At 36.6% G+C, this 23,064-nt stretch overlaps 1 protein-coding gene across 1 annotated transcript; it reads left to right on the top strand.

The window, feature by feature from the left end:
• Positions 1–597: 597 nt before the first annotated feature.
• Positions 598–21,337, top strand: GPR155 (G protein-coupled receptor 155; the record flags this gene model as incomplete). Its single annotated transcript, XM_079538753.1, has 15 exons — positions 598–1,090; positions 4,607–5,006; positions 5,768–5,933; positions 7,048–7,203; positions 8,173–8,256; positions 9,559–9,679; positions 10,803–10,887; positions 10,969–11,059; positions 12,353–12,626; positions 13,280–13,381; positions 15,709–15,842; positions 17,052–17,147; positions 18,078–18,142; positions 18,857–18,994; positions 21,115–21,337. 15 exons carry the CDS (start codon positions 598–600, stop codon positions 21,335–21,337), a joined length of 2,628 nt encoding a protein of 875 aa, XP_079394879.1.
• Between the last annotated feature and the right edge of the window lie 1,727 nt (positions 21,338–23,064).

Here is a 23,064-nt window from a genome sequence, read left to right as displayed (position 1 = left end):
GGAACTGAGTTGACGAGGTAAGTAAGGTTACAAGCTATAAGTCAGCTAACGAGCATGTGAAGAGTTGTGTGCTGTCCTAATAGAGATTTAACCGGACTTCCAATTTCAGTCTGGCAAGATAAGGAATATACACTGAGAACTTAGCCGTTGCTGTTTTCTGACTGAAGACGGCTGAAGGGCTATGATTTCATCTAAATGTTGTTTAGATCCTAGAATAAGAACAAAAAGTCCTTCATTTATAGTTCCTCTCCTTCCAACAGATGTTTTTTTTCTTTTTGCATTCCCAAACTACATTTAGTTTTAACATATAGTATTATCCTTAAATTTCAAGCTCAGTTCTTCAGAAATTTTTAACCTCTATCATTTATCTCGTTGGGTTGTGTGAACCTGCAAGAACATGTGAGAGCAGAATGATTTCTCAGCTTTCTTATTTCTCGCTTTTATTTCTCTATATCTGTTTGTTAGTCTCATTATTTGTTTGTTATGCACTTGTAAGCGTAAGCTCTTCTGTCAACAAGCTAGATAGCATGAATTTTCATCAACATAGTTTCAGAAGTTAATGAATATCTTTTTTTGTTTTGCAGATGAGATCATTGAATGCTCTTTTTTTGCAAGAAGAAGTCAAAGGAAATGGATAGCTATTCTGACTTCAGTGCAAAGAACCTGTCATCATCAGCTAATATGTCTATCTCTTTGCCGGAACAAGTTGGACTCAATGCCACCGATGGTCCTCCTTCTATGTCAATAAGCAGGCTTTTTCCAGCCCTATTAGAATGCTTTGGAATAATTCTTTGTGGCTATATAGCCGGCAGAGCCAACATTATCACATCAACTCAAGCTAAAGGACTAGGAAATTTTGTCTCCCGTTTTGCACTCCCAGCTTTACTGTTCAAAAACATGGTGTTACTTAACTTTTCTGATGTAAATTGGTCCTTCCTGTACAGTATCTTAGTTGCCAAAGCTGCTGTGTTTTTCATAGTCTGTGTTCTAACATTATTGGTAGCCAGTCCTGAGAATCGATTTAGCAAAGCAGGTTTGTTCCCTATTTTTGCTACACAAAGCAATGACTTTGCACTGGGGTACCCAATAGGTGAGTAGTTCCTTACGCTTTCTTTTTCAAAAGTATTTTTAGTGTTGTAGATGTTTTTGCTTTTCTTTTATTTTCCATTTTTTTTTAATTAACTTTAGAACTGAAGTTAGGAGCTACCTAAACTTTCTCTCAATGTACATTTCTTGATGGAGCTCATTTTAAAAATGAAAAACTAATCCTCAGGCCATGTACAAGTGTGTGTATTGGGGTGGGTGGAGCAAAGCTGTCAGCTAGTGTGAATGAAATAATTTGAAGACAATCCAACTCCTGTTGTCTAGCACTATGTGACTTAAAAATGTAAATTAAAATATTTCAGAATTGGTGTAAATTGCCCTATACGTTGTGTAGGTTAAGCTACCCTGATGGATAATTGCCAGTTACCCTCCAGAACAAAATTAATTGCATTGCAAAGTAGGAGTCCACCTGTAGCCTGTGAAATAGCTGTAGCGCAGTTTAGTACTAATTTGGCATTAACTCTTGCTCTACCTCAGAGAAGACACAGCAAGAATGTTGGTATCTACTGACTGTGGAATGTGCCTCACAATCTCTTTAGAGCAAACTTTTGTGTTAATTAATTTACGTGGCCAATCAAGTTCTATCCCTTAATCTTTGTTTTCTCACAACCAATGAATGTTCCCTGGGATGCGACCTTGAAAGCAGCCTTTTAAAAGAAAGATTACTGTGTGATTTGTGGTAATTTGTTTATCTCAAATAGGAATTTTATGCAGCTGTGATACCTTTTTCAGTAAGTGCGACTAAGCACCAGTCCAGTGGACTTAAAGGGAGGGGGTGGAATACAAAGAGGAGGCATTCAGAATATAGCTTGTAGAGCTGTGTACTTTTATTCGTGTAAGCCTGCATTTGGAATGCCAAGCTATATCAGCTATTAATCTTGATTTTTATCCAAATCTGCAAGATTTACTTTCTTCCCTTTTGGCAAGCAGGATATTATTTTCCCTATTGCAGGTTTTCTTAAGGGCATATTTATGTGCTTTTTAGCCATGCGTACTATGATTCTTGAGAAGTGCTCTGGAGTTGTCGCAGGCTTCTCCCACCTGCTGCTCTCTGACTAGCAGTACTTTTTACCTGCCTTGGGAAGATTCTATGTGCCAGTGCTGCTTCTTCCCATGCTAACCTGTGTAGCTGGTACCAAAAGCATGCTGCACGTAGCAGGAGTTTCCAAATACACCTTGAGTGCATGGTGTGTGGGGAGGATTGCTGGGTTCACTGGTATTTTTTTACTTCTTCCTGAAGAGAGGGTGATCTGTGCCACTTAAATTCTCCTGATTACAGAATGAAAAATACAGATACAGAAGAAAAGCTCAAACATTCTAGATTGTGACAAGTATTTCCATATTTTAGGGAACTTTAAGAGCTAGCAGTTTTGTTCACTCGATTTCAGGCAGCATGCTGTAGAGAATCTTGAATCTTTATTCTTTCGTAACTTGGTGGATGCGTATAAAAGACAGACAAAGGCAATTGCAAACTTTTTCTTCCCTAGACAAAAATACATTTTCCCTCAGTTCCATCTCCTGAGACTTATTCGTCTTGTGGGAAATGTCCCAAACAGGGCTGTGAGGATTACTTCTTTATTTCTCGGCACTGGATTAAAATGCCAGCTAGGGTTTCTTTGAGGCTTTTTCTCTGAGGCTCTCTGAACATATTTCCACTTCCTCCCTCTACTTATAACATTCCACTTGTGATCTGACAAGAAAGTCAATTCAGTTCAATTTTTTTCAAATATTCCTCAATTATAACGTATGATTCATGCCTGCCCTACATGCAATCTATCCAAATTCACATGTGGCTCATTAGGAGCTTTACTGTCACACCTAACACAACAGTGGCACTGTAGGCACTTAAGGGCTCTTTGTTTCTTAGAACTGTTTATTTCCTTTTTCCCCCTTTCAGTTCTCCCACCCCAAACTTTTGCCAGTTTTCAGCATTCTGTTGCATATGTAAACTATTCACCATTAGTGTGTCACTTCTGAAGTGTGTGCAGGGCTGGATACATGGAATGCCTTCTTTGTTTCCTTTTACTTGTGTGTTAAGTAGTGTTTTGAGCAAAACCTCATCTTCTAATGGAAAGCTCTTATTAATTATGTCTTTAAAAGTCATATGCTTCACTTTAAAATTGCATAGCAGAAGAATTTAGTAAAGACAATTCTGTATATTGGAGCAACACAATTTTAAAGACAATTTGAGTGGTTAAAAAAATATAAAATTCAGACTTCTTATCCAATGAAATTTTTTTTCTGCAGTAATTGTTGCTGTTGAAAAAAATCTGTGCATGAGGAAAAAACCTAAATGTCTAGGAAAACAAAAATGAAGATTAAATTTGCAGAACTCACCACCTTGCTTTTCTCTAATCCCTGTTACAACAGTTTCCCCACTACAAAATGATGTTGGCTTGGAGTGCAAAAGAACTGGTACACTGGTACAATAGTTTGCTAGCATCCCCCTGATGTAAATACAATTGCTAAGAGAGAAAGCTTTGTCTTCTGGCTTGTCCTACTGGGTGAGGTGGTACAACTGTGGGTGAACAGATACGTCTGCTCTTGGATGGTGTGCTGTTAAAGAACAGGTGTAGCGCTGTGTAGCGGTGTGTGGGTGATGGGAGGCTCCGTTACAGCAGCTGTAATGGTGCCAAGTGCAGTAAGCATTAACAGTATTAATAGTTAGATAGACATGTTTTTGAGCAGCTGGGATGTGGAGAACTGAGGAAAAAAAGAAAGCTTACAGTCATTGTGGTTGATGGGAAATCGAGGTCCCTTTTTCAAGATTTTCTATATTTTCTATTTCTATTTCTTTTTTTTTGTGTGTGTGTGTGTGTGTGTGTGTGTGTGTGTGTGTGTGTTTACACAGATCAGCCTCTCTAACTGCCCAGAAGCAGTGAAAGCAGAGAGTTGAAATAGAAGTTTTCAGATTGTGAATTTTTTCACAGCACTAAGAAGTTCCAGTGTTCCACCACCACGTCTTGTCTCCTATGGAAACTCTTTTGGCAGTGCTGTCAATATATAGATTAGCAAAATAGAAGCAGAACTATTACTTTCTAAATCTGCAATATATGTATATTCACAACTCCTGTCTGTAAAACTGCCAGGAATCGCTTTACGTTCACACAGTTACTGCTTTGTGAAACTTAAGAATAGGGACAAATATTTGGAAAAACATTGTATGCAGTAAAGACTGGTCCAAAAAGGCAATGCAGCAAAAAAGAGTCATTCAGCATTTGGAGTGAATCAAAGAAGACACGGGGTTATTTTTATCGTGTTTTTTAACGTAAATGTTGAATAATTGTAGAATCATTAATTAACGTTGGGAAAGTTAATGTGTTCAGTACGCATCTGTGGCCTAATGGTGATGTCCCCTTATATCAATTGTAAATTCTGTTACTTTTAAAGCATACTGAAATAACTTTTCTCAAGTTTCAAGGCAACAAAAATTAATTTCATTATTAATGAATTTTTGCACTGAAATATTATCACTCATTACACTTCATTTCCTGTCTTCTAGTTGAAGCTCTATACCAAACCACTTACCCAGAGTATCTCCAGTACATTTACCTAGTGGCTCCAATATCTCTTATGATGCTAAACCCTCTGGGTTTTATCTTCTGTGAAATCCAGAAGTGGAGAGACAATCGCACTGTGTCCCACAGCAAAATCAAAATAGTGGGCCTAGCACTCCTTCGAGTTCTGCAGAACCCAATTGTATTCATGGTCTTCATAGGAATTGCCTCAAACTTTATTCTTGGCCAGAAAATTCCTGATTACCTTGAGAATTTCCTTGATGGACTGGGCAGTTCATTTTCTGGCTCTGCACTTTTTTACCTTGGACTAACTATGGTGGGACAAACAAAGAAACTGACAAAGGGTATGTTTGTTGCACTGATCCTCCTCATCACAGCTAAACTGTAAGTTCTATTTATGTACTTTCATAATTTTGCTTTGTAAAGTGTTGCTGGGTGTTTTAACCTCTGAGTATATCAGTCATACGACTTTTCTTTCCAGTATTTCATCTAAGTATTTTATTTGCTGCAGTTCTACAGTTAGCATAATAGAAATATTTTGTCACTGTATTTAGACTGCAAAATTTGGAGACACACTTGAATATCATAATTACAACTAACTAGGAAACTTAGTACGAGACCTACGTTGTAAACCATTTCAATTATAATTTTTTAAGAATGTGAAAAAAATAAATGATTGTTGCTTATGGAAGCCTGTGCAAGGCTTACGTAGTAAGTCCATGTAATATCTGGGATATTGCTAAAGGCAGGCAGAGGAGCATGAATGGAGATTTTTTTTTTTGTAAGATAAAACTTTTAACGTGGGATACTTGGGCTTGCACGCTTGTTCTATGTCAGACAGGTCACGTAAGTTGATCTGATTTTCAAGGTTGCTGATTTCTGTACGGATGCTGGTCTTTTTAACAGATGGAAATTACATGTTGGCTTTATATTTTGCCTTTCTTAATCTGAAGCTATTGAATGAATGTTTCTGCGCAAATATGTAGTAAAATGTGTTGATAATCCAGGGATCAGTGTAATTTCTAACACTTTTGTGTATGTTTTGTTTAACTTGTGACAAGAAAATTTGAAGCAGCTCATAGATGTAATGATTCCTTTTCTGAGTAAACTTAAACGAATGACTTCTTTCCCCCTTCTCTTTTCAGACTTATGATGCCATTTCTCTGTAGAGAAATGGTGGAACTCCTGGACAAGAGCAGCAGCGCAGTCAACCATACCAGTTTATCAAACTATGCATTTCTTTATGGAGTTTTTCCAGCAGCACCTGGTGTTGCAATATTTGCAACTCAATTTAATATGGAAGTAGGAATTGTATGTAACCAGTTTTTTCTAAACTTGTGCTAACTTTGGGCTTGAGTTTGTTGAGTAAATACTTATGGTAGAGTATTTATTAAGTACTTTTCTGAAGAACAGACTCCTTACATTTCAAGTCTGAGTTGTAATGTAAGTTAATAATTAACCAGAATACTGTTTCCTGCTGTCTCAAGTTTCTTGGTAATGCACGTTCTTAAATAAGTCCTTACACTTTTATTATTCATGACAATAGTAGGAAGTACTAGAATAATTTTTGTTTTCTTTTTTCAGAGGTCTTATTTTTGGTCTACTCTTTTAGTCAGAAATAGAGCAGGAATGTTGTCACTGATTTCAGTAACAAAGTGAGATGAATTAGCTTCACACTGATAGCTTATGGAAGAACCTATGCTTTAACTGATTATTTTGTATAGAACTCCAATTAAATCTTGTGGTAGAAACACATTTTAAATAGAGGGTATCAAATTAAAATATAAAGTTTATAACTTTTTTTTTTTCCCACTTGAAGATTCTGAAAGTAAAACGTTTTAAGGTAGAAATTTGTGCCCAAGCAAGTTAGGATATCTCTTTAAAATAGTGATCTGAGGAGTGAGTAGAAACTCATCCTTCCATCACTGTAAATTCTAGAATTCTAGAAGGAAAAGAGATAGTGAGGTGCCTAAATAGCAACAATTGAAATGTAAAAAGATGATTTCTTCTCATGAATTTATACATATTATTGTTAAAATAATTGAGTTTACTTATTTATTTATGATGTGAATAACCAAAATTGCATCCAAAATATATTGTGATATTGTAAATTCACCTCCAGGTTGGAGTCATCAGTATCTCTAACACACATGAAAAAGCTCTATAAGCATTTGCAGTTGAGAACTCTGCATTCCCACTACTTCAGAAGTTCGTTGAAACATACGAAACAGATACTTCCTCTCTCAAGTGCTAACTAATTTGTCATGGAAACATCTCAATTATTTGTTTAAAGCTCTGCGCTTAAATTAAAGTCACAGTTTTGCTAGGGGTTGCATTTAAAAAAAAAAAAAAAAAAAAAAAAAAAAAAAGTTATTTAACTTGAGATTTCCTTAACTCTGTTCATGTTCTGTTTGACTCTTTGCAGATTACCTCGGGCATGGTGATAAGCACTTTTGTGTCTGCACCCATCATGTATGTTTCTGCATGGCTTTTGACCATTCCATCTATGGATCCCAACCCACTGGCATCTGCGCTGCAGAATGTTAGCTTTGACATAAGTATTGTCAGCCTTGTTTCTCTGGTAGGTGTTGGCAAAATGAAATACCATTGCACACTGTAATATCAGAGAAGCTTTACTACATAAGCAGCAAATCGAGTCGTGGTTTAAGATGAGATTGATATTTCATCATTGGATCCTGTTGCAGAAGGATGAGGGAGGAGCTGGGTTTAAAAAAAAAAAAACTGAAAAGCTGCACTGTGGGGAAAAACAACCTGAAGTGCTTGGATATCTCAGTAATGCAAGCTATGTAAAAACTTCTGCTGGAATTAAATCTAAACTCCTGAAATGTTAATGAATGTTTAATTAATGAAGTAGCAATGAGAACATTTAAGTTGGAAGTTTTAGTTTAGCTTTATCAAATTCCTTTCCTGGTAGTTCTTGGTGTCTAATCCTGAAAAAGCATACTGAAATCTCAGAAGTCTGATGTGAATTGTGTTTTGGTTTCAAAGCACTATACGTAGTGTGCTTAGTCTTTTAAATAAAATGCTTCCATGTTGGAGGAAGCTGATAACTTCTGAAGTTGATATCACACTGAACCTTTTGTCACAAAACTATCCCTCAAGGGAAGCATCAAGTAAAATCTGCCTCTTGCCATCATTAATCACTTTGGGAGATTTAAAAAGGACGGGATGCAAAGACTGTTAAATTCCAAACTTCCAGTCTATTCTATGTTTGTTTATGTCTTGGGAAACAACCAGCCTTCTGCACGTGGTAGGCAAACCCTTGGTACTCCCTGGAAATATTTCGCCTCTATGAGAACATGACGACACGTTGCTTTTTCTAAGGCATCCAGATTGTGTGGTGTGGTGGTGGTGTCAAGCTGCCTGTGACAGTCATGTTGCTAAGAAACTTCTCAAGAAGATTTGTTGTGTATTTAATTGCACCAAATTTTGCCAGTGTTCATCTGGCTCTTTTCTTATTATTGTTGATGTTTTGTGTGTGTGTGTGTGTGTGTTGGTCTTACATTCAATTTTATCTTGTCTGTTACAGATTTGGTCTCTTATTGTTGTTCTTCTGAGTAAGAAATACAAACAGCTTCCTCATATGATTACAACAAATCTACTCGTTGCTCAGGTCAGTAGTAAAAAAAAATATATTTTCTTTTTTTGTGCATGTGTCTTATTTTTAACACTTTTGCAATTTGATTTCTGCTGCGTATCTTTGTAGCCATATAAAGTGAGAAGGGGAATCTAATGTGTGACTTGTCTGAAAGGTTTCTGTGATTTAAGAGGTATAGCCTTGAAGAAAATGGCAAAGTGACTGTTTTGATCGTCCAGCTCTCATAGAGCAGCGTCTCAAACAGATCTATAAGCAATCAGAATGGCAAATGGCTTTTGCAATATATTTTTAGCATTATAAACTATTGCCAAATAGCAGCGCTGAGTGCACTTTCAGTTCAGTTTATGCCAATCTGAAGTCAGCAATGCTATGATAGGCAGCAACATGCATCTGACTCTTGGTGACCTGATCCAAGGAGTGAAGTAGGAAACTAGTCCACATGCTGGTTCAGCTACCTGAAGTGACTCACTGAGGGATCAGACAGGTGCCAGTGCTGATGCAAGGAAGGGGCGTGGGAATGCATGGCTGGTGGCTAGGGAACAGCAAAGACAAATAGCTCTGACTTGGATTAGTTGTAATTGTTATTTAAGCTGAGGGAGAACTATAGAGTATGTGCTTCTTTTTTCCTTGAAGACAACTGCACAGCTATTAGAATCAGTGATGTGCAGTGGATGCTTTTTGAAGTTTGTTTCTGTTTGTTTCTTAATAATAAAGTGAACTCTGAGATCTGATTGCAGTCACATTTCAGAGAAGAAAATCACACGTGAGAGTTGCAAGTGGTGCTTGTCTATAACAACATGAAGTTTGCTTTAGGAATTTTTTTGAGCCCTTGTATTAGTATTTCCATAGTATTTCAGCCTATTTAAACAGACTAATTCAGTACTAAAACTCTCCCATGAGGCCGAAAACTTGTATAATTCTTGACTGATCTGTTGATGTCGACTCTCAGCTTCATGTTCAGATCATTTCAGATGAATGGTCTGTACCTAACAAAAGCTTTGCATCTTGGCTAAATATTTATAATCTTGCAATTACTATATATACTTTATTTCCTGACTTTCCCTACTCCACTGCTGTCGAAAAAACAAAACAAAACAAAAGGAGGTAGAATGCCCTAGTCAGTGATGTAACCATAATATTATTTATATATGTAAGCATAATATTTATTGCTGTGCTATGGAATTCATAAAATTACATTGCAATGGTGTTTAGAAACTTAACGTAGCTGTATTACACTGTGTTCAGGTTTGAGGCTTTTTGTGTTTTTGTCATCCTGTTTTCTCCATTTAGATAATGTCATCTTTTTTTTCTTTTCAGTTTATTGCTTGCATTGGAATGGTGATATGGAATTTCACTGTTAAACAGAAAGATCTAACTGTGCAGATCCTAGTATTTATATTTCTCTACAGTTCACTTTATAGCACCTACCTGTGGACAGGTATGATTTTTTAGGCAGAACTAGGTATAGTATAAAAGATTAATGTACTGACATAATTTGATTGCATTCTTCAGAGTAATTGTTCCATTCACTTGTGTATAATTTCACAAACATACACTTAAAACCTGTGCCAAGCTGAAGCCCTAGCAATGGAAGGCTAAATGTCAGATGTTGCTTCTGCTACTCAAAGCTCATATATAGGCATGTCTAGTTTCTCTTTGCCTGTTACAGTACAAGACTTGCTGGTTTATTAAAAAAAAAAAAAAAAAAAAAAAAAAAAAGTCAAGAACCTGTCCCAAAGCAAAGGCAATTACAAGTAGACTAAGTGGGAATGGGTTGCCCTTCAGCTACTCAAAAGCTTACTGCCAATTTTTAATTAATGCAGAATGTAAGACTTTAATTTATTCAGCATTAAGAAGATCTTAAAACCTTATGCCTCAAAAACAGAATGAAGGGAGATAGCAAAGGAGCTTTAATATTTCTTCCCTGTGGCAATTGCAATTTCCAAAAACAGTGTATGTGTTCTGCAGGTGTAGATGATTAATGAAGAGATTAGTTGTAGTAGGCAGATTTGAAAGATATATGAAGGAACTTGGGGAACTATTTGGGTGTAACTAAAACAGACTTCCTATACCATTCCTGAGTCCAGAAGTGGAAAGGTTTATTTTGTGTGATGTTTTTGTCCAGTTTTGTGCTTGTTAGGCTGAGACAGAAAATAGCATGTGATTAGTATAGCCTAACGTAAATACTAGCTTTGCTTTGACAAGGAAAGTATTATTGGGGTTGGGAATGGAATTGATATTTGCAGAAGATAGTCCTATGTAGAGTTACTTCTGTAAAAACACATTAAACATTTTTGTGAAATTTAGCATTTACTTTCCAAAAGACTTATCTTTTTTTAACCTTAATGAAGTAGTCACTTGTGTCTTAAGTATTCTTATGGCACCTTTTAAATACTTGTAAACCTTCCTAAGCATTTATAGGTGGAAATAAATTGTGATCTGAGAGGCACTCTTTGGTTACTAAGCAGGTCACACACTAGAGTGTCTAGAGTCTGTAATTTTCAGTTCTTTTTAATAATCCTTTTTAATAATAAACAAGGCATTTCTTTTGTTCTTTGTAGGGTTTTTATCTTTCTCTTTGTTTCTGTTGAGGAAGAGAGAAACAGTGAAGATTCCCATCGGGTTTATAATCATAGCTGGATGGGGGTAAGTTAGCACAGATGTTTACCTGTAGGGTTGGTGAGAGCAAGCCAAATATGTTACTTTGTTCATATTTTGCACTTTCAGAGTCCCGACGCTTCTGATAGGAATCTTGTTAATAGTTGGTGAACATAACAGCACTAGCATTGACTCTGCCTTTTTCTATGGAAAACATCAGGTATGAGTATCTTCTGTCCTTGTCTCTTCTGACTTTTGCCATATCCAATACATCCTTAAGAAATTCTTTTCTATTTGTTTCGTATGTAAGTAGCTTTCAGTCAACGTGCAGGCTACTGTAACAGTATCATTATACAATGCTTACAGATTGCTATAAAAATATTTCTGTAATGAAACATTCTAAAAACTTGTTTGAGCAACGACCTTCAAGTTTAGACAGCTATGACTAAGAAAAAGAGGGAATAGGCTTCCAAAAGAAAAGTCTTAGGAGTAGTAATGAATTGCAGAGCTCTCTTCTTGGTGACTAATTTAGTCTAGCTTGATAATTATCTAAAATTGACACCATCCAATAGCTAATTAATGTTTTTTAAGCTGTAGTAGATAGGATCTACGTTACATTGGTAGCAGTGACTGCTTGCGCTATGGGAGAATTCTCTGTGCAGTCAGGAGTTGAAAGTCCCTAAGGCTGAAATAGTGTTTTTATCAATAAGTAGTTTGTCTTTACTATAGGATGTGATCTGTACTAGGGTAGGTAGTTGTTTTGTTTTCCCTCTGCCTTTCCTATGGACAGAAAGACTATGAGTTGCTCAGGATTATTCATGTGATGCTTTCACAAGTAACAAAATAGCTTCACAGTGGACAGTGGGTATTGGTGGCAGATGATTAGAATGAAATGTTAATTAATGGGATGTTCCCCATTGGAGAAAGCATGGAAATTTGAGCTGTGCTGGAGAGGGTGGGTGACAAGTGCATTTGTCTTTGGGAATTAAAAGGTACCTGAACTGAACTTAAAATGCAACAGTAATGGTCCTGAGGGGAAATAATATAATGACAAGAGGATGTTTTTCGAGCTCGTGGGAAATAGGGGTCCTCACGAAAAACAAGAGAGGAGGGGAAAAAAAAATGGGGGCAAAAAAGAGGGGGAGGACGTAAGAAAAAAGGAGGAAAGAGGAGGAAAATGAAAGAAAACTAGCTGGCTTACTTATGAAAATAAAACTAATTTCATGTACTGAGTGCTCCTTCACCTTCAGTGCTATGAGATGGGATAGCATTTTTAGTGCATTTTTAGTGCATTTTTAGTGCATTTTTAGTGCATTTTTAGTGCATTTTTAGTGCATTTTTAGTGCATTTTTAGTGCATTTTTAGTGCATTTTTAGTGCATTTTTAGTGCATTTTTAGTGCATTTTTAGTGCATTTAGGAAGCTGCAAAAGTTAGAAAGAAAGATATGTGCAACAATTTACCTTTAGTTTGTATTTAGGTACATACTTTCTTTTCTCTCCTTTTACTTAACAGATAATCACCACAGCAGTGGTCCTGTTCATCAGCATATTGATGTCAGGCATCTCACTTATGTGCATGAACAGAAATAGACAGGAGTCGAACTATGAGGTACTGAACCCATATTCACCTCACGGCCAAGTGGAAGGGAACGAGGGGAATCAAGTTTCAGCCACTGTGCCTCAACCTTCTGCAGGGTCTCCTGCACAACCTTCTGCAGGATCTTCTGCACAACTTTCTCCTGCACAACCTTCTGCAGGTTGTTCTGCACAGCTGTCTGCAGAAAGAGGTATAGAAAGTAGCTTTGTAAGAACAAATTAACAGCTTGGGATACAAAAATAAACAGAACTGTTCTAAATTTAATTCTGACCTGGGAGGGATTGTTGTTTACAACTTCAAATGTGAAGTTAGTTAGAAAGAAAAATCTAGATATAACTGTCCAAGAACTTAGGTTTATATTTGTAGGGAAGGTTTGATTATTATTATTGTAAAGTGGGGGAAGTAGACGGGGAAAAAACAAACAAACGTGTATGTGGGTTTTCTGTAAGTGATAGTGTTATATGCATATGATAAATTCAGTCCAGTAGTTGTCACAGGTTATTTGCCCAATAAACTGTCTCTCTGAGAATGAGTTATATGCCTTCAACGTTGCTAATCCTACAGCGGTTGTTACTCCTTGTTTGACTTTGGCTTTCTTACTCACTTCTCTTGTGTTTTTCTTCTAGCTAAAAGCACCTGTGTTGCTTCCATGGTGGTAGTGCTTTGTTAAATATTTCTATGTATTTGTAATAAAATGCATGTGTGCTCTCAGCAAATTGGAACGATTGTCTGCTTTCCCCTTTTAGATTATTTGTGAATATACTGAAGTATAGCATATAGTGTTATACTTGGAGAATAAATTATGGCCTTGAAGGAAACTAACTATCTTATTATCCTTAATAGGTTGCTGTTCTTGTCAAACGACAAATGGGGAAATACCCTGTGCTAAGGAGGGCAAAGCAGTGCCAAATACTGTTGAAAACAAGGTTCCTTCAATTGAGACAGGTAAAACAGCAGTGTATCCTTGTTTTAATATTACAGACTGGAATGGGTTGCCAAGAGAAGCTTTGGATAGCCTGTTACCTGGCAGTGTTCAAGGTCAGGTTGAATGGGGCTTTGGGCAACCTGGTCTAAAAGATCTCTCTGCCTGTAGCAGGAGGATGGGATGGTTTCACACCAATGGCCAATTAAACTCTGCCTGAATGCTCACTCCTCTTCCTCAAAGGAAGATGAGGAAGATAAAATATGATGTAAAGGGGGGGGGGGGAAGGGGGAGGAAAGTCTCAAAGTATCAGATAAGGATAACAAACTAAAGGGAAAAGAAAGGTGAGAAGGAAAAAAACAAGCACAGAGAGGAAAACAACAACATTTATTCTCTATTTCTCATTATCAAGTGATGTTAAGTCACAGCTTGGGAATCAGAACCTCAATATGTGTGGCAGTTGTTCAGGACAGGTGTTTTCATAACAAGAGCAGCCTTGGCCATGTCCTCTCCCCAGCTCCTGCCCAACGCCAGCCTGCTGGGTTTGGGAGCTTGGAGAGAGCCTCGGTGCTGTGCCTGTGTTGCTTAGCCATAGGCAAACACTGAGGCTGTTTCAGCTACAAGTGCAGAGCACAGCTGTGTGTAGGCTGCTGTGGAGGAAGTGAACTCTGTATCAGTCAGACCCAGTACAGATGGTCTTTAAGGTCCCTTCCAACCCAAACCATTCTGTGACTTTATGGTTGACTCTCTTCCACAGCATTTGTGTGTGTTGCACTCACAGTGAAACTATTTGTTCTCTCGAGTCACGTTGAAAGCAGTTGTTCTCTCAACTCTGCTTCAATAACTTATATTTCATATTAAATTCAAGTGTTGATATGTGCATTGGTATTTATGCTGCTCTTGTTGTTTATTAGAAATCTTTAATTGCTTAAGAGTGACAGTTTTGCGTACGTTTGGTAGATCTGTTTTTTTGGGAGGAGTGTGATTGGTAAATGTTAAACTGCTAAAATCGAGACAAAGTAGGACTAAAGTAAACTTACCATATACTCATATTCAAATCTTATTTCCACCCTGAAGTCTTTAAAGCTTTTATTGTAGTCATGCACAGGTTTTGAATAAAAAACATTAGGTCTAGAAAAGCAAGTACTTACTGCAGACTAGATCAAATGTCCATGCTGCTGTATTATCCAAATCTTGGGGAGAAACGTGGAGAAAATAAACTGAGGGAGCCTTACGCGTCACTGAAATTGAGGAATGGATCAAAGTGGCTGTTCAGCACCTATTGGAAAATTGCATGCTCAGCCCATTCTTGTCATACATCACTTTCAACAATGAAAGCTATCTGCAGGGCAGCCTTTTTTTCTCTGTTTTTTTCCATCTTTAACAAGGTAGTCCGTATCCATATGCTTTATTTGAATGCAGAATTACTTCAAACAAAACTAAATATTCCATGCTGAAACGTACCTTGTTTTATCTCCTTTCACAGTACGTAGCTTTCTACTTATTGCCAACTATTTCTTTTTATGAAGTAGTTCAGACAAACACCATAACAAGGTCTTCCAGGGATAGGGAAAGGGCAATTTAATTTCCTTATCGTAAGAGATAAGGTATTTTGAATCTTATGGTTAAATGGGATTTTTTTTTTTCTGCCTATGGACTGAACAATTCAAGAACTATACATCCCTAAAAGCAAACTGTAATGGATACATGTGTGTAACTGACTGCATTCATTACCAATCCTTCAGTTATTCCCTTGAACTATGAAAGGTATTTGGTGTAAAGTCTTAATATGTCCTTCACTGTAAGTTTTTCACTGCCATCTAGAGGAATATGCTCAGAATTGCTGAGAACTCCATGTGAAAGAAAAGCATCTGTTCTCTGTGTATTTGCTTCTTTTAATTAATAGAATTATGGCAATGTCTGTTATACCCTGTTAGAAATACAGTAGCAGAACTGAAATAAATATATTTGCTTTTCTGATGTGGCAGCACTGAGATATGGAGTATAAATATTGCAGCTGCTGTATACTTAGAATATTTATTCCATACGTTAATTCTAGGTTTAAAATCTGTTCTGAGGAAATTGCTACTGTTTCATTATTGCTAATTCTTAACCAGAATTTCTATTAGTCCTTTGAAGGAAGAATTTTGTTGTGAAGTTTCTTCATCTTAGGAACACAAACTGTTCCATTTGAGGATAGATGTCTGAACTGGTGGTTGTCAAAGCTAGCATTACGTGTGTAGGTCTTCAATACAAACACACGGTGATTTAACAAGTTGTGTTAGTGAGTTTACTTATCAGTTTAGAGGTTGTAAGTTAGCCTAATGAAAACTTCTGGTTTGTTTTTCAGCCGATCAGTGTGTGAATCAATGTAGTGCTCAGACCTGCGTGCTGGCTCAGGAAGAACAGCTTCTACAGACCGGAGACAAACAGCTGGCCAGACACGTGCTGCTGTGCTTGCTTCTTGTTGTTGGCCTTTTTGCTGTAAATATTTTTTTTCTCCTCCCTGTTGTTTCTCTCATTGAGGTGGGACCATTTTTAGGAAGGCTATGTAGACAGCCCAGTTAATAAAAAATCTTCCAATTCCTACTTTTTATAGTAATATATTAAGTAAATCAGAGGCTTTATTTTTTTCTCCTATTGTAGGAGGAGGTGTATCATAAGATTAATTTATTGTGTGCCACAGAAAAATTAAAGGCAAGTTAAGGCCAACAGTGTCAGTGAGCAAGCTTCACTGGAGAACCCCAAAGGGACAGGAAAAAATTGGAATCACATCATTGGGTAATTAATTCATCACTACCACTCCTTGTCCTATTTTTTTCTCAAGAGCTAGTCATCTTCTCTAGATATCAGTTGAAAGTATGAAGTGAATTCTACTTCTGAAAGAGTCTGTACAAAAATTGTTCCATTTGATCATGCCTTAATTTGGAATTTGGACTTCATAGAGGCATTTTGGTAAATAAGATATGTAAGACATTATTTCAAATGGAAGAATGTGTTTTTGTTGCTTTTCATGCTTATTTGGGGACAGGCAACTAAGTTGATATTGCCTATTAAATAAAAAAAGAAAGTGTACTCTGAAACCTGCAGGAGAAATATATCTTAGAAAAGAATATTAGATACGTTTTCTGTGTTACAGTGGTGTCCCAAATTAGACCCTCTATTTTCAACTGAATCCAAATGAATACTTAAATATGATGAAATGAGATCGATTATATTAGTTCGTTATCCTTTTCACCCAAAGGGGTTAACTTTGGATGCTTTATTTTCTTTAATCAGGTATCTGAGATAGCTGAAGTGTGATGTGCTTCAGCTTAATGCAATCTTAACTATGTAGAAAATATGTAGAAAGCAATGGTGTCAGCCTCAAGACAAATATTGCAAGTGTGTCTAGGTTAATATTGTCTATGTTAGCTTGAATATTTGAGAATGCTTAAAGCAAGTTCCTTGTATAAACATGTGAACAGGCAGGACCTCTACACTGATATGCTTTTTAAAAACAAACAAGCTCATTTGTTTACTCCCAGCAATTAAGTCTAATTACAATAATGTTTTAAAGTGTTTTTTCTCTCCTGCTGTCTTCATGTGAATTATTTGTTGAATAAATGCAGGTGAAGAATAAGAAGGTGCTTTTGATTTTAACATTTGGTTTGTACTATTTTATTTTTCCGTTTGTTTTGTGTTTTTTAACAGAATCTTTCCAGCTGTTTATGGTGGCTGTTCAACCAAGAACCTGGAAGACTGTATGTGGAATTGCAGTTCTTTTGTGCTGTGTTTAATTTTGGTCAGGTACTTGCTGATGTTTATTTTGAAAATAGCTTTGTTGATGTTGCAGCTTGTGCTGTTACAAGTGCTGTATGATGAAGTCCTCAAATAATACTGAAGACGCTGGTTCCTTAAGATGTTTTGATTATTTTCCCCCTGAATTTTTTCTTTTCTTTTAATAGTTGTCTTATCATAATGAGATTGCCTTGAGTATGAGCACTTTAAGAGGTACAAATGGCAGCTGAGTGCCAAATGTCCATTGAGACAGAGTAGAATTTCAGCTTTATTTTTAGCAGAAAATTTCTGCATAACTGCATAGGTACAGTATAGCTACATAGATACTTTGGCTATTGGGCTTTAAGTTGCTACCTCTGCAGTTGCAGTTTCTTCACTATTAAGTAATACTTGACACAATTGGATGTACAAATGTTGCAACTGCACATAGCTTATTTCAGTGCAAACTGACGTGTTAGACTGGTGGACTACGAAGGTGAAAGCAAAACGGTGTTAGTACTTAGCACAGGGAGTATTTCTCAGGTCTGTGGACAAGTGCGCCTCTGAGATGCAGTGCAGAATCAAGTAATGATAGTCTGGCTTTGTTACAAAAGCAGCGTGGAAGAATAGTGGGAGAACATTACAGCATGTAAATTGTAGTCAGTTCTTTTCTTGACATTAACAAAGAGATTGAAATAACTGGCTATGTAAAGATACTGACATTTTGTTCATCAGATAGCTTACTTATTGAACTGCTTCTTTGAGAATTTATTTGACAGACTTATATTTTAAGGACTAAGTGAAAAAACAAAGCAGAAACAAAATGAATTTCAAATAGTGACTGGGAAAGAGAGATACTCTTAATTTGTGTTTTGGCAATTAGTTGTTAACATTTTATTTCTATTCTTCAGAAGTCAAAATTTTTTGCTTAATCTATTTCCTCTGTGTTTTTTCCTTTAGGGCTTCATTTCCTTTGGTATTTTTGGCTTAGATAAGCATTTAATCATTCTGCCATTCAAGCGAAAGTAAGTAGAACATTTACACTTATATATACAAGTTTAATTATTAACAACAATAATTTTAAAAGAGTTTTGAGTGTTCTGTGCCATAGCATTCAATTCCCTATTTGTTTTATTTTTAAAATTTCTTTTTCTCTCCCAGCTATGGAGAGCTAATTGCAGTTCACTATATGTGAGTTTTTACTGCTGCCCTGATACACTCGCACTGACAAAAATCTCACAAACTCCCAATAGACAGATCCTTGTCTAACAATGGTAAAGTGTGTAGTACTGGGCCTTCAGAAATAATTTCAGCTGAAGAGAAAGATTTATTTGTGAGTGCTGGTCCTGATTCTTTCAGCACTGTTTTAAAGTCCTCTAGTAATTAGCTCGTACAAGTTCTTTGTGTGGATGGAGACTTTCATTGGTACCTCACTTTGAACAAGTAAATTGTACAAAATCATCTTCAAATTAGAGCTAGGTGGCTGCGTTGTGAATCCAGCAGTAAGGGCTGTTTCCCAGCTACTCTCTGTCCTTCCTTCTGCCTGAGCCCAAAGTAAAACTTCTCAGTGTTCAAAGGGCGTACAAATATATTAGGAAGATTATATTAAAAACATTTGCAGAAAAACAGTGAAAAGCCGTGATGAGATTCCTGTGAGTTCCATTCTTATTTTCAGTTTCCTCGAAAGAGCCTTTGTTTGATTTAATTTTTTTTTTGTTACTCCCATCTCTCCACCCCAGGCTTGAATTGCTCTGGGGAGGCAGAGAAGCAGAAGGGCGTGCAGATCACACTCTACCTGAGGAAATCAGGATGACCTGTCAACAGTTTGTTCATTATCACAGAGATCACTGTGTCAAAAGCATTGTCAAAGGCAGAAGGTAAGGTTTTCCCCCTTCATATTTAACCTGTTAACAAAGCTCATAGCTCACCTTTTGGAAATAATGAAATACAGTACAGTCATTCTGTTGGTGATTTCTGTTCTGACCTATTTACTCAAACCTTTAAGTGAAGATTAAGAATTTTGCAGTAACATGTAGAAAATATTTCTTGTCTAAGACTGAAATGCTGAGGTACAAATTGTCATGTTATCTCATCTAGGTTTGATGGTTTTGTAGCTCCTCATTGAGTCCTGCCCCAGTTCTTGCAATTAGCAGGAGTTTAGGAACTAATGTATGTTCAGTGTCTGTAACAGCATGTGTGATGCTTCATTTTTGTCTTCTAATTAATAAGGTGTTTGTATTTATGGTAGAAAATGTTACTAACAGCTATTGCAGGAGGCAAAACTATGGCAACAGAGGCACTTACTGTCTGAGAGTGGAACATCTTTAGGACTTTACACCTTTTGAGTTCATACAGTTTCTTTTGCTGATTCCTCTCATGAACCTTAAACCCCAATTGTGAGATTGCCCAAGCTTGCAGACCCAAATTATGATCAAAGATCGTAATGATCAAAGGTTATGTATTCAGTTATGTTCAGGTGGATGAGAAGAGAAATGCAGACAGAAGCATCTGGAATAAGAAAAAGATACTTGCCTGCAATTATATATCTAGTATGTAAAGCAGAGAGATGAAGAGTTGTTTGAACAGGACACTTTTTTTACTTCTCTTGGCATGGAAGCTCTCTAGTAGGACTAGTTCTGCAGGGGGAGATTCTCTCAATAGTCAGATAATCTGAAACCGTATTCCAGAACTATTTATTTGGCAGCTGTGTTCCCTAAGAAGTAAAAGCAGAGAGTTATTAACTTAGGAAAAAAAAATGAACTGTAGCAGGGCAAGGACTTGCCATACAGAAATGAAGTATTGGAAACTGTTTTGAAATAAGACAGGTTTTAAAGCTCTGTGTTTGCTGCACTTCTCCTGCTATTGAGGTTTCTTGGGTTTTGGGCTGTTTGGTTAGTTTTAGTGTTTTGTTATGTTTTTTTGTTGGTTTTTTTATTTAATTATGTATCATCTGAGAATACATCAAAATCTGACTTTAAGTGCTTTATTGTTTTCATATTATGTTCGTGCAGAACAAGTTTCACATCTCTTTTTTCCTCCCTGTGGATTAAGATGAAGCATTTATATTTGTGTAACTTGATCCTATCCTCACTGATTTGAACATGCTATAACTGAGACCTTCTGATCATGGATTTCTATTTGTTAGATTTTTTTTTTCTCTCCTATGATAGTAACTTGCTATCTGTTACTGCTGCTTTTAACTTGGATTAAAAAAAAAAAAAAAAAAAAAAAAAAAAAAAAAAAAAAAGAGGGAAAAAGAAATAGAAGTTTATTTTTTGCTATTCTGTACAATTGTTAATCATCAGAAACCCTATGCTGGTTTCCATAGAGGAGATTTTAGATGAGCAGAAACATTCATTGCTGCAGGTAAATTTCAGAATGGTATTTCACTGCAACAAGGCTAGATGTCAGTGGGATTACTTCATGAATCTGTTATGTAAGTCAGTAAATTAGTTGTCTTCTTTCATTTATTCTTAGTACTGCCTGCTGTAGTAAATATTTAACCAGATATTCAAGTTAAACAGTCTTTATTTACGATGTATGTAAGCAGCTGTTTTCTGCTTGAAGCTGGAGAGGAATTATAGAATGGTATTGAAGCACAGGCGGAGGTCTGGCTGCTGCAGGCATGCTGCACCCAAATCATATTTTGTTGCAGAAATGGTCATGCTAATGAGTACATGAGAAATAAGTTGTCACTAAATAGGCTTGCACTATGTGTGCTAGTAGGAAAACTGCTGCTTCTGTTTGTTGATATTTATTTACAGAGGCCTAAAATAACTTTATGTAAATTTCGCTTGAAGTGTCTGTAGGAAAAGGTAGTGAACACTGGCATGTCCCTAATATGCAGAACTTGCAAATTCTCCTCTAAACTAAACATGCTCTTAACTATCATGATGTCTTTCCTTGTTTCCTGCTATTTTTCCTTGCCTTTCCCCATCGTGCAGTGGTGATACCAGATTTACAGAACATGTGGGTGAATCATTCCTTTGACATACAGGTGTGGTGCAAAGACCTCCACTGGCATCTTCTTTGGCTGTGATCTGGTGAACTGGCTCATCCAAGTTGGCCTCGCCTCTGACCGTGGTGAAGCTGTGATGTACGGAGACAGACTGATGAAAGGAGGTGTCATCCAGCATATTACAAATGAATTTGAATTTCGGGATGAATATTTATATTACCGCTTTGTTCAAAAGAGGGCAACTACAGCTGAGAGCCAATGACCTGAGCATGTAGACAGAAGGCAGGCAGGTAGGGGTGATTGTGACCATCTCTTCTGGGTTTGCTGCTGAAACTGGAAGTGTTTCTTTCTGAGGGCTCCTGGAGGGTCCTGTTACCTTCTCGTGTAAAGTTCAGAAATGTGGTTCTACTTCTGTCTATTCTGAAGCAAATGATAGCCATTCTCAGTGAGCGCTAAACCAGAAAGCAACTAGATCAAAACAAGATACTCTGGATTTCTTCCACTTTCAGCAAAACAAACAGTAAATTAGTATGCATCACTGACATATTATACAGACACTTACAACAGCAACTTCAGTGACTGGTGCCACAATGGAAAAAAAACAGAGGGGAATATTTCGTGTCACTGTATGTTTTATAGTATTTCAGCGTGATGCAATCTTGATCCTTGTTCAAGGTCAAGCTCCCACTAACTTCATAGAAATAAGACTTATTCCATCATATCTCAGTTTTTACTACTGCATACTTTTGCATAACACCAGAAACTTTTTCTGGCTGTTTGCACCTCACACCAAGCAGTTTGTTTCCCCTTTAAATATAAAATCCTCCTTTTCTAATAATAGAATTCTTATGAAGAGATTACAACGTCATAGAATTAAAGCTGAGGAAATAAGGAGTGGAATAAAAAATAGTTTTCTACAAAGATACTGCAGAAACATACAAAAATAATCCCCACTTCTCAGATTAGGAAACGATGATGTATTCTTACATAAACAGCTGGTTCTGCAGTTTTATCTTTTAGTGGTGGTAACAGCTTTGTCAAGAGTGGATTTTTACTTTCTGGAGTAAGCCTCCATTATAATTCAGAAGTGTCAGCCTCAGATAGAGAACGCGTAGAAGCCTAGGACACCTGTGCAAGTCAAGATCCAACATTTTATTAAGCCATGAGATCTTTTAAATAACATGCATTGACTTCTAAGTCTATTCTATAAACAACCCTAATGGAGCATCCAGGTTAAGGTTTACAAAAGCTGGAGGTATTAGAATGTTGTTATTATTGGGCATGTAACGGAGTTTTCAAATAGGCCTCGGGTATCCCTCTGTGATGTTAAGTGGTTAATCCAGTGTCATTCAGATTCTCATGCACTGAAAGCAAAAACTTCAAGAGTAGTTTGAAGAGGTTAAAGACAAATTGCAGTATCTGATAGCCATTACGCTGCTAGGAAAAGCAGTTCTAATGCTGAAAGAAGGCATTTATTTGTCTATATAAAATGTTATGTAATGAGGGAAAGGAACAAAAATACTAAAATAGTATTTGCACATCTGGAATAGTCAAGGAAATGACTTTTTAAAAAAGCGTCCTTTAATTTAACTTTATTTTTTAAATACAGATTTTATGACAGCTACTTATGTGTCTACTTTGTATTAAGAACTGAAAATGATTTTAGCAGCATAATCTATTGTTCAGGAAACAGTCATTTTATGGTAGCTATAACTTTGCAAAAGATTTCAGTCTTATTGCAAATCTTCAGTGTACTCTGACACATAACTACATAGGTACGCTACACAAACTGATATATTTTAATGGTTCCAGCAACAAGGTAATTGATACTTGTATTGGGCTGTGGCCATGAAAGAAAACGATAGTTTGATTTCCATTAGAATTGCTGAAGACATCAGACATTTTGGAATGACTAGATGTACGTGTCTAAAGAGCAGAAGCTATATTCTAAATATTGTAACTTATTAATAAATCTGATATTGATTTCAG

The sequence above is a fragment of the Tetrao urogallus genome, assembly GCF_951394365.1.
Source record: "Tetrao urogallus genome assembly, chromosome: 8".
NCBI lineage: Eukaryota > Metazoa > Chordata > Aves > Galliformes > Phasianidae > Tetrao > Tetrao urogallus.
This window is presented reverse-complemented; position numbering and strand designations above follow the sequence as displayed.